Source organism: Thunnus albacares, chromosome 21 (genome assembly GCF_914725855.1).
Source record: "Thunnus albacares chromosome 21, fThuAlb1.1, whole genome shotgun sequence".
Classification (NCBI taxonomy): domain Eukaryota; kingdom Metazoa; phylum Chordata; class Actinopteri; order Scombriformes; family Scombridae; genus Thunnus; species Thunnus albacares.
In genome coordinates this window covers 5,376,714-5,389,471 of record NC_058126.1, presented here as the reverse complement: position 1 = coordinate 5,389,471, position 12,758 = coordinate 5,376,714, and the positions used below count along the sequence as shown (strand labels likewise).

At 39.4% G+C, this 12,758-nt stretch overlaps 1 protein-coding gene across 1 annotated transcript; it reads right to left on the bottom strand.

The window, feature by feature from the left end:
• Window positions 1-9,304: 9,304 nt before the first annotated feature.
• Window positions 9,305-12,105, bottom strand: mc4r (melanocortin 4 receptor). Its single transcript, XM_044339856.1, has one exon. The coding sequence runs from the start codon at window positions 11,423-11,425 to the stop codon at window positions 10,445-10,447; it is 981 nt and encodes a 326-aa protein (XP_044195791.1). The 5' UTR covers window positions 11,426-12,105; the 3' UTR covers window positions 9,305-10,444.
• Window positions 12,106-12,758: the final 653 nt, after the last annotated feature.

Here is a 12,758-nt window from a genome sequence, read left to right as displayed (position 1 = left end):
CATTTTGGAGATGAACTCAATGTTGTACAGGTACTGTATTCACTTACGTATGCTATCATATGAATTGTTGTTGTTGCACTGACCACCCTGTACCCTGTCACGGACCCTTGCTACAACAACAAAAAGCAGAGTTAATGCCACACAAGTACTTATTTGACTAAGGCTGAACACACTGCTCCCTGCGCACTTGAACGCACCCAAAACCCCGCCAATCCTAGTTCATATGACCACACCCCTGAACCAGACAGCTCTTGTTCTGTTTACCCAGAACACCCAGAGCTTCCTGCTGCCTACACTCTCGAACAGCACTCCAAGTCAGACCCCCAGACCCCTTATGCCTCCCCTCTCCCTTCTCACCGTGAGCTGGAGCTGCTGCTTTCACCTTCGGCGACCCTCAGAGTCTGGAACCCCTGGATCCTCCATCTTAAGCCTCTAATTGAATGGCGAGATGACATGAGATCAAACCAATGATCGACTTGTTCCAGGAGCCATGCTGTCATCATGTAGGACAGAGGGCAGTCTTCTTGCGGCACCATGTATGTCAGCCCAGCACTTGTTGCCTTACTGAATACATTTAGAGCAGGACCGACCTTCATCTTATCAAAGTGGCTCGATGGCTGCAGCTGATAGATGGGAAGCTACTTTTAATGCCATCCCTTCTAGAAAGGTCAGTAAGTCCTTAATTGGAACCACTGCAACCTCGTTAGAGAGCAAGTTCCTCAGGAATTATGAACACCTGTCACGGACAAGGTCACTTTTTATATTTTTTAACCAGATCTTGGATGTCGGATATAGCATGAAATAGAGCTGCCTGTCTGGTGTTGCCAGATGTGACACTGATGTTTTGTTGTGGTCAACCCCAAAGGATTTCCACATGGCCCAGTTAGGGCTACGTAGGTCGACGGTGACATCAAGCACACGTAGCCCTGTGGATGCCACCCTCTGTATTAATCCAATAATTATTGGCCTGTACTCTGCTACATTGGTAGAATTGCCACTGTAATGATGCCACTACTTGCTTCCACAGTGTTGTGTTGTGTTTCCAGCCAACATAAACACACAAGCATGTGTTGCTACTCCTGTGTGACCTGGTAAAGTGACATCATCATACAGTTTTCCTGTAAGTGTACACTCATGACAACCAAGAACATGAGACAACTTTATACAAATTCATATCACATCGGTAACAAATGCCACTTGTCGTACTTTATTAAACATCAGCAAAGCTGTTAATGATCACGACTAATGAAGTTCCATAATTTAAGTTGAGGAACAAAGACCACACCTCATTTCCCAAAGCAATTTCCTGTTGAAGCCTTTACAGGTGTGTCTAACCCTCTGTCCTCTGTCTGTTTCTCCCTCTCGCACTCCTTCTCTCTCTCTTTCAGTACAAGAACCACAGGGAGCCTGAAGACTCCTTGTGGAAATATGATTACCTCACATATTTTTTGTTGTTGTAATCTCTAGTGATAGTAAGATTGCTCCTGCTGACTTGAGCCAACCTTTTCTTTCTCCTCTCCGTGTCAGTGGGGAAACCGTAAATCAAGACAATAACAGTCACCAAAAGGAACATGTGGCATTAAAAAAAAAAATACAGTCTCATTTACACAGTGTAAATATTACTACTAGAATTATTAAATGTTAGCGAATTTTACTTTTTTTAAAAAAAATATACTAATGTAACTACATACACAAGTCAGTGTGTTGTATAAATATTGTAAATCAGTGCATTTATTGACCACTAATTACATAAAATCGCAGTACTGTGTCTTTGTATTTATGCATTTAAATTGCCTGTCAAGAACCTCCTGGAACTATCTGAAGTCTGCGTGAATCACATGATGATCAAGTATTTTGAACTTATTTTGACACGAGTCTCTCTCTACATGGCTCTGGGCCAAGCCCCCCGTTGACATAGTGGCCAAACTGTGGGATTACAACTTCCAGGTCCAACAGGGGCCCAGAAAAGCATTTTTTACGCACACAGTCATGGGAAAAGGAGCGGATGTAAAATGGTGGAAACTTTTTTTTAACATCACAGCCCCTGCGAAATGACTCGTTTCACTGATCCATTCGGTCTAATCACATTTTGAAAGTCTAGAAGAGTCGCATGATTGAATTGTTTTATCCCATTCAAGTTAGCCAGAGGGACAAACTCTCTTGAAGTCTCTTGTGAGCATGCTCCATGTGGCTCATAGAGCGTACGCTGTATGTTTTCATCCGGGTAATTTCTTCACAACAGGAAGTGGCTTTTTTGGCTCCATGCTCCACTGATCAACTTTCACAGGAATGAACCTCCGACGCTGTATCCAGTTCTCTTTATACATCCATGCTCTCGGCAGATCTAAACTGCTGCTGTTACTTCCCTTTTCCTGTAGGTGGCAGACCTCGGCATGCATAGAAGTGGTTTGACAAGGACTAAACAGCTCCCCCTTGTGGAGAAAGTGCAGCCTGCTATATGTGAGTTTGTGAGTTTGTGACAAAGTTAAAGTTAAGTGAGCTAAATCTTGTAAAGTTAAGACCTTGGTAAGAGCTATATAGCAGAAATAAGGGGAAAAGATATTGAATGATTCACAATCCAGTCTTACAAACCCAAGACAGAGATTAATCAAGCCTAATGTCTTGCATCAAATTACATCAGATCTACTCCTCAGTGACTTCTAAACGGCCAAGATGCAATAAAGAGGATTCAGACTTGTATCATATGTTATGAAGCTGTGTGAGATTCTAGAGATTATTGGACATTAATACAGCAGCAGCAGCAGCAGCAGCAGCAGAGACATTAATTTGGATCCAAGTGGCTCTTCTGGGAGACTGTGACTCACGATGGTTTAGAACAAAACTATCTTACTTGCTAAGACAGCAGCAATGAAATGTATTTTATCAAGATGGAAGTCTGACTGTACCACAGAGAAAACCATGTACAGTGTGAAGGGAAATGAAATCGCTCTGGAGAATCTGGGGTTTTCTGATACAAAATAACTGCAATCAATGTATGTTAGGGAATCAAAGGAATGATAAAAGATCAAATAAGGTGTGAAATAAATAAAAAGGTATGAAGTTAAACTAGTTATAATCTGTTCCAGATGGAGCCAGATACATGAGGCAACAGGATCCTTGGATCAGGATGTGGAATAATATTGTAATTAAATAAATGTATTGTTTGTTAAATTGAATGAAATATATATATTTTTAATAATAGAGTTTGTGTAGATAGTTTTAGTGATATGGACATCTGTTTGAGGTTAATTTCTTGCTAAAGTCTGTCTGAACATTGTACTCTTTCTGTCTCCACATAAGTGAAAAATACTGATATGTTTGTTGCCTTCAGTTACATTTACATATCATCATTTGGCAGACAAGTAAGTTATTACTGTCTGCTAAAAACTGTATGCTTAATGAACAGGAGAGGTGCAGGAAGTGCTTTTCTGACTTTTTTTTTTTGCCCTTATTTCACCTAAACAGGCTAAACACAGGCTGCTCTGGCTTATTAGTGAAGCTTGTTGAGGCTGCACTCTAACCTACACCCTCGCTAAAAGCTGCACTTTTAATTTACAGGCACCTTTTCCTGAAGAACGGATCAAATCTGAACATATAACTTGCTTTTGGTAAAGTCATAAGACCTCACGTGTGCTGAAGTTAAGATGCAGATTTGTTGCAGTAGTTGCCTCTCAGACTTCTACCAAACACACACACACACATGCACACAGGTATAATATTATAATATTCGTTGCTTCTGGTCTTGTGTATTGTTTTTTTTTCTCCATCATGTAGGAGTGTGAGATTAGAGGATGAAGATCTTGTTTGTAAATTTTCAAAAGGAGAAAAACTCTTAGGCCATTCACCGGTTTGTTTCAGTGTCGTCTTGCACAGGCATGCGTTGTTATGGTGACTATGGCACTCATTATCCTCCCACTCTCTCTCTCTCACACACACACACACACACACATATACACGCTCTAATACACTCTGGGGGATGAACAAATACATTTACACAATATGCAATCATAAACATTAGGGCTGCAATATTCAAGGTTCATTAGTACAATACAGTCAGTAGTCTTGAGTTGACGAAATGAATGAATTCCTATCGTGATGATGTTTTTAATATATTTTTGTGAGCTAATTTTTACCTTTAACAGTGTTCAAATGTCCCAGATTGACCTGATAATAATAATAATAGGAATTCCACTCATGCTCCCTCATAGGATTAAGAATTAAGGACAAGTATTATCTCCTCCCAATGTGGTAAATTTCTTTCAGACAATTACTCTTTCAGAGTTTGAGACACTACACATGAATTTTTAACAATCCAATTTAGCGTGTTAATTGAACTTAACAGAGAGGACCTGACTTGGAAGTAAATTCCAGCATTATTTGCCGTGGCTGAGGATGGCAGGAGTAGAGTCAACATGGTCTAATTTGACGCAAGCAGCTCTGTGCACAAATCCCATGGATGCCGGCGTGATAAAAGGGGGGGAAAAGCTGATGAGAGTCAAAGGTAAAGCAGTGTTTAAAGGCCACCTGCGAGGAGAAACTTCAGTTGTACAGATGAGAAAAAAAAAGATACAGCACCTTTCTTCCGCTTGTGAATTATCGTGTAAAGAATGATTCGACACTGAAAAGAAGGATTACATTGATCATTTCAGGGACTATCTGTTGACTCATCGGCTGTGTGGAGTAGAAAGTCTGTAGATGATACACGAGAGCCAGTCAGGCGATGCTGTCCTGGAATTGTGGATACGCTAGCTTCCCTCCGGCTTATTAGGATTGAGCTGAAACCTGGTGTCTGGTTTAAATATGATATACCACAGTCTGACGAGCAGAGACATGAAGCATTACATCTCTATCACACACCGAAAAGTGGATTTCAGTGAATTTTGGAATGAAATCCAGTTCAAAACATTACTCAATGGATAAGAAGACAAAGAGATTTTATGGATAAATTGAAAAGAACAGAAGCTAAGAAAATCAACTCACAGAGGGGACCATGTGAATATGATTTGGGCGGCATGATTGAGTCCATTCCAGTCAGGGTCAGTTTGGGGGAGGCATATCATACTTTTTATGATCTTTTGTCATTTTTATACTGTTATAATGTCGGATGTCTATGTTAAACATGGTCAGAATTCCAAAACTTGAGGTGAACGTATGTAAAAATGCCGCCTGCAAGTCAAAAGTCAGGGCTTCAGCCTGCTCTAAACGCTTCGTTTGCAAAGTTACCTCTACTTCCTCCTCGTGAGGATGTCACATTGTTCACACATGCTCGCAAACGACCATCTGTTCTGTAGCCTTTGTTGCTAAAGTTCATGCACAGTTTGTTGCATGGGTGGAACGAGAAAAAGAAGTGAAATCCTACTATTTGTTTTTGTTTAAGTAGCCTCTGGAGCTGCCAGAAAACTGGCCAGGCAGAACAGAGTGGGCTCATCGAGAGGGGGGCCTTAAAGTGACAGGAGCTAGAACAGCCTGTTTCAGACAGAGGCTGAACTGAGGGGCTGCATAAAGGACTAGTATCAGATAGATGAGGATTTTTTTTCCCTGTAAATCATGCAAATTTATTTCAGTGGAGCTCCAGTTTAAAAATACAGACCTTCAAATGTGCACGACACATCCTCTTTAAACAATGCAGTGTGTGGTGATGAAGGATTCTTATTATTTGCCTTCTAATCCAGTAACTGGCTGTACTTTTCATAAGCTTATTTTAAAACCACTACCATCTGATCCAATAAATTATTTTTTTTTTATCAGTTTCTATGCAAGACATACAGTTTTATTTTCTGTTTTGTTACAGGAAAATGGAAGAATCTATGTTCTTGCAGGAGGTTTCACAACTCTAACAGCAGTCTACCTCACGACGTAGGCCTATTTACGTCTCTCTGATTGTCAGGTCCAAAAATAATAAATATACGCTGCTGGAAATAGTTGTTCTGTTTGGCGTTTCTAGTCTTTATAAGTTTCTATAATCGCAAAGTTTCTCAAGTTTCTAGCTTCATTTGACATGTGTAATCATTGTGGTCATTGTGTTGCCAGTTTTTATGCTCCACATATCTGGAACAAACTACCAGAAAATTGCAGGTCTGCTGCAACTTTCAGTTCTTTTAAATCATAGCTGTGACTTTTCTGTTTGCCGCTGTCTTTTATCAAACCAAATTTGAGGGATAACATCATACACTGCGCTATAACTTTTATTCTCCTGTTTTATCTGTCTTATTCTGTTTTAGCTCTTCTTTTTTATTTCCAAATTTAACACTTTTTAATTGTATTTAAATGTCTTGTTACATTGCATTGTGTTGCTTTTATATTCTGTCTTGATGCCTTTTATGCTCTATAAAAAGCACTTTGAATTGCCTTGTCATTGAAATGTGCTACACAAATAAACTTACTTTGCCTTCATGTTTTTGCTAACGTGCTAACAATAGGGCATTTGCATGATAATGCCAGCATGTTGGCAACATCATCAGGCTGAAATATACAGTTTTTGCCTGACTAGAATAGCAAGTGTCCAATTTTCACCCATCCAACTGTTTAGTTTTCTGGTGTGCGATGAGGACTGCAGCCTCACGGGACCACTAGCAAGGCTGCAAACTTGCAAAACTCTTGTTGTGCAAGAGGCAATCGGTTCAAAAGGCTGCTGGAAAGGAAACATCTCAATCCACTGGCAGGTGTCAACTATTTCTACAAGTGACAATTTTCATGTTTTTACTGTGAGATGCAAAATTAGTACATTTCATAATATAATAGTAGGATTTAACTTGAACCATTAAAATATAGTGACATGAAATTGGAAGTAAATCAAGGTTTGAATTGTGTTAAGTCTCAACCAACCATCATAAACATTTCTCTCTTATTGTCTGAATGTCAGAGCTTTTACTGTTGTATTACTATACACTATACTGTTGTACTACTATACACTATACTGTTGTACTACTATACAACAGTAAAAGCTTACACATGAATCCTCAGTTTGTACAAGCATGTTGAGAATGCTTTCTCTTTTGTGTTGTCAATTAAAGGCTACGGAAACTTATACTTGCAGTCATTTGTCATTCACATCACACCATCACAGCGCTTTTATGAAAATCAATACATTTTGACTCCCATATTTGTAATTCTGGAAGAGTCCAAATGCCCATTTGTTCTGTTTTTTTCTTTATGCTTTAAACTATAGAAAAGAAAGGAGTCTGCAGAGATTTTAAATGAATTATTTAAGACTTTGTCCTAAGTCCCTTAAGTGCAGCGCCCTGACTGGGGCAGCATGAAGCACACAAGCCGAGCCGGTGACATTTTGTTTCATTGTGCTTCAGTAAAAAAAATAAATCCAAAAAAATAAATAAAAAGGAGAGAAAGTAGATGCTCTGATGTGACAGGAGCCAAATTGAGGCTGTCAGTCTGAGATGAATAGAAGGAATGTTGACTCATTGCTTCTTTATATTTGTACCAGATTTCATATTTCATTCTGCTCAGTGCAGTAATCACCATCCAGGTTTTATGAGCATATTCTTTACTGCCTAAATGCATGCAATGAATGTTTCTCTGTATTATAGCAGGATTTGCAATGACATATAAGAAATATAGACAATAACTACTTTTAATTTACCAGCCTTGCTTTATTTCCATCTATTTCTTTGTTTAATGAAAATAGATGATCCTTCATCAGGATACTTGATAGAAAGAAAACATCTCATATAATTTGCAGGTTCAAGTTTGATATATCTATAAATCCATCACATCCCAGAAGTCTATTAAACTATAATTCAATTCAGAATGAATCAGAATCCATTTGTCACACTGATGCTCACAAAGCAATATTGAACGTGTGGATGCCGGCTGAGGCTGTAAACTGAGCCACAGAGAAGTTATTTCTCAGAGTTATAAATGTTTTGTTTAGTTTGCTTTAAATTATTCACAATAATCGAAATCCTGTGGGTACATAAACTTCCAGTTTCTCACCTCAGGGCACAAATATTTGCTACATTTCCATTTCTTAGATTTAGGTCAAGTTCATGTGACCTTGAAATATCCTGAATTGCATACAGATGTTCATAACAATACTGAAAATCTATGTATGATGTACCTATGTAAAATCCATGTAATCTATGTATTTGTATCTTAGTTTTTTAAATTAGAATTTGAGAAGTTTATGTGACCTTGAAATATCCTGTATTGCATACACATGTTCATAACAATACTAAAAATCTATGTATGATGTACCTATGTAAAATCCATGTAATCTATGTTTTTGTATCTTAGTTTATTAAATCAGAGTAGTTGTGTGTGTGTTTTTCTTTGTTTAAAGGTGTAAAACAACAGCCTAGTCTTTGCGTAGAGGTTAAAGTCTGCCCTCCAGAGGAACACTGAGAAACAGAGCCGTTGCTGAGGTGGCATCATGATTTATTGAAGTAATTTTGCAGCAGTAATTCACAGAAGATGCAGTGGTCAAGCAAATACCTTCATATCGGCACACATGAATCAAATTCCAGGCGAAGCTCTCAACAGAAAAATTGTACACCAGCTCACATGAGTTTTCTTGCGTATTTTATGGGCTTAGAAATGCACTTCAAGTTTAAAAAGGCATAAATAAATAAGGCAATGTTGAAAATAGCATTTAGCTACATGTAAAGACTGATTACATCAGTTTCTAAAAGTTCAAATACTGTCACCGAGGATACGGTTGCTCTTTACATCACAGTGCGACATATTTAAGGCAAAGATATTAAAGCAACAAGTTACACAACACGTACATAAAAATACATTCAGTAAAATCTGTCCTGTGTCCATAAACATGATGAAAAATAGATCTCTATATAGTCACATGTGCATGCTGAGAGTGAGAGCGAGAACAGCCCACATGTGCAAATTCATACAAATATCTACACTAATTCAACAGACATTTGATTTCCAATCAAATGGCATCCAAGTCCGAGCTATTTACTGAATATTTAAGTGACTTTCTATTCATATTGGGGATAAAATTCTCTCCTCTGTTGCCCTGCTTTTAAAGGGAACTCAGAGATGCACAGTCAGGATTTCCATTATGGAGTCATACACACCAGAAGACCATCGTGAACTCTTATATAATTTATCTGCAAATTAACTAAATCTAAACCAGAGGTATTTATGAAATGTCACTATTTGTGCCTGAGAAATACACTTCACTGTATGTATTAGGGACATTTTCCTGATTTCAGTTGCTTAAAAGTGTAAAAATCTGTCTATTTTTTGTAAATGTGTAGCCTTTTGCGTCTTTACCTCTTCTAGCCCACTGAGTCACTTTACACGTCTACCACCTTACATTTTAGATCACAGTCAACAAATATTGTGCATAACCATCATAAAATGGTCTGTAGTTTATATGCTGAGTGGGGTAGGTCAGCAGGCAAGAGAAAAGTGGCTTTGTGTTGTTGTTGTTGTTTGTGCTGTCGATTTCAAGAAGAATCTAGTTTGATCTCAGCGCTCTTGAAAAAAAAAAGACACATATACAGTAACACCTCTTTTTCCACAAAGTAGCCAAAGTTTGAAATGAGCTATTTCCCCCCTGTATTAGATTTCTATACATAAAATGCCACCTTAGTAAAAAGGTAAAAACACACCTTAGTTGAGCAGGATTTTTCCCGCACTTGTCTCCATCTCCTTGTCGGTGATTGGCACACAGTACACGAGGGAAATCAGCCAAGCATAATGGCTTTTTTTTTTTTTTTTTTCTGAATTCATCAGTGTATCTCATGAAAAGTAAATGTTACAGATATTTTCTTACATTCATTATAATGCAAAACACAAAGAGTATATGCCAGGTATATACCTATCTTTGCTTGCAGTGTGCAAAATATGGTCATGGTTGCTGTTATGAAGAGGATTAAACTCTCGCATCAAACATGGAGGTAGTCTGTAATATACTATGTTCATTTTTTTTTTCATTTACAGTATAGTGCATGCACTGTGACAGCTGTGACATTTAAGTGCCATAATCCATGTAGATACATAAAGTCCTCGTGGCATTGTTGATTTCTTTTAAACAGAAAAAAAAAGAGTGAAAGTAGATGGAAAAAGCTTTCAGAGAGAGAGAGACAGAGAGCATTTGTAAAATGAACCACAGTTTGAGCATGTGTACTGGTTTATATAGATGCTGGTCACATTTTCTCTTCGAATTGCACTTCAGAACGGCATGTACTACAAATCAAAATAGCATTTCTCTTTATACAGAAGTGATACTCTATTTTACAAGGTGTTTGTAAACCTACCTCTTCAGAAACCTGACTCACAAAACCAGAGGCGAACGCCCTACTTATCAATCATTTACAGACAACTGAGAGAGCGCAGGGCACAACAACGGAGCCAAATCAGTCCACAATGATTACAGCTTAAAACCTCAAAGTCCTTGTTCACCAAGTTTCATTTCAATAGCAGACTGTGGCTGTCAGGGTCGTGGAGACACTTAACAGGCAGTTCACACACACAAGAGTGCATTCGAGCAGCAGAAAATCTCTTTGAAGGTTCTTCTCATCTCCTGGCTACGAAAGGCGTAGATGATGGGGTCAATGACGGAGTTGCACATGATGAGGATGAGGTACATGTTGAAGTGAGACATGAAGCAGGTGCAGTAGGGGTTCCTGGGGCAGCTGATCATGAGGATGAGATGGAGGAAAAAAGGCGCCCAGCACACCACGAACACCCCAAGGAGGATAGTGAGTGTAATGGCGCCCTTCATGTTGGCTCTCTGGTGGATGGGCGCGTTGCCAGGCAGCGCGGCGATCCGCTTCATGTGCAAGCGCGCCAGCAGGAACATGTGGACGTAAAGCGACGCCATGAGCACCAGCATGGTGAAGAACATGGTGATGAGGCAGATGAGCACCGTGGTGCTTTCTGAGTAGATGATAAACAGAATGCCGGACACGATGCAGCACGTCCAGATGCTGCTGATGACCAACATCGCTCTTCTCAGGGTGACGATGTTATGGTATCGCAACGCGTAGAAGATGGTGATGTAGCGGTCGACGGCGATGGCAAGCAGACTACAGATAGATGCTAACAGAGAGCTGCAGATCATGGAGTCAAACACATTGTCCATGTTTTTGATCAACGTGACAGGGATGGTCAGTTTGCCTCCATTGATGAGCGCAATGACAATAGTCTCAGAGGCGTTGGAGACACTGACAAGCATGTCCGCCACAGCAAGACTACAGATAAAAAAGTACATAGGTGAGTGAAGGTTCTTGTTTTTGACAATGGCAGCCACAACCAGGATGTTCTCCAGCAGGCTGACAATGCCCAGAGTGAGAAAAACCTCTGTAGAAATCAGCAGCTGTTCGTAACATCCTGCTGATGAATCCTTCTCAGCTGATGAGTCCTTGTCAAATGGCAAAGTGCCTGAGGTTTGGCTCCTGTTGTGGTAGCCTTGGGTCAATCCATGCTGTTGTGTGGTGTTCATAATTTCTCCTCTTAGATTCCTCTTGGTTTAAATCTTCTTTTTCTGTAGTTATTTGTCCATCTGGTTTGTCAGTCTTAAAATCTCAGTGTGTGCCGTTCTCAATCATCCACATTTTCTGGAGGAAAAACATTGGCGCCCTTGGCAGGGGAAAAGAAAAATCTTTGCCAGTCTTCCTTTTTTCCTTCTGCACCCTTCAAGGCTTACCAAGAAAGGAAATTTTCCTCAGACATCTGCCACGGTTGCTACTCTCAGCCAAAGACAATCCCACTGCTCTCCTTTCATCTCTCCAAAGAGAGTGTAGCAAGAAGTTAAAATAAAAAAAAAAAAAAAAAGATGCCAGAGAGATAAGTGGAAGAAGTGAAGCAGAAAGCAGAGGTGCATGCAGGAAGGAGGATGTGTGAGACTGATTAACAGTGAACGGGAACATAAGAGAGAGTGGAGCGCATAAGCTCGCTGTGCAACTGCAGGCAGATCATCACTTAGCAAGCTACTCTGGTCTTCCCTCTGTGTCTCTCTGCTATTATACCAGGCACACACACACACACACACACACACATAAACACTCCTGGTAGTCGTCTGTCCTATCCGCTTGCTGATAAGGTGGGAGGAGGAGCAAAGTTTGGGTTGACGCACATGAATGAGCAGTTTTTAAAATGAATGGATGTGAGACACATGCTGCATCACATAACAAGGTTTAAGTTTTGTTTGACCTCACAGGTGAAGTTAAAACATTAAATGGATTCATGAAATTAAATTAGGTAGTTTTTCCCTCCAATGGTGAAAACATTATACATATCATTATTATTATTATTTATAGCCTATGCATTATATCCAAGTGTAACTACAAAGTATTATTTTATCAAGTAATATTTTATATTGAAAGCTTTTTTTGGCCATTTGTGAGCAGAATAACGCCACAAAAGCTATCAGAAACACAGCTCTGACATGTTATCTCCTTATCCACCAGACATGCAGCAACATTAGCATTTATTTAGAGTTGTGTTTCTGTCCACCTGATGAATGTACATCCAATATTCACAGTCCTTTTAACTGGTTTCTACCAACTCCTGAGAAAAAAGTCTTTTCTCTTTCGCTCTCGATGTTCGACTGTTTTCAGCTACTCAGTAAATCTGTCTGTCAGCTGTGTACTGTGGGTTTGTTTATCAGAGTGTTTGGTGAAAACAGCTGCCTGATGCAACTGAAAACAGGGTTGATGAGAGTGTTGGGCCCCAACAAACAGTGAATGTGCTGTAAAACCAAAAAAAAAAGCTAAAAGAGGCTAAAGAGCTCAGTTGGTGATGTACGTTTGTCACTACTTCCACATTAAGAGGGT

Bases quoted from the DNA above. Each gene is read 5' to 3' on its own strand.
- mc4r (XM_044339856.1), bottom strand. From the start codon at position 11,425: ATGAACACCACACAACAGCATGGATTGACCCAAGGCTACCACAACAGG.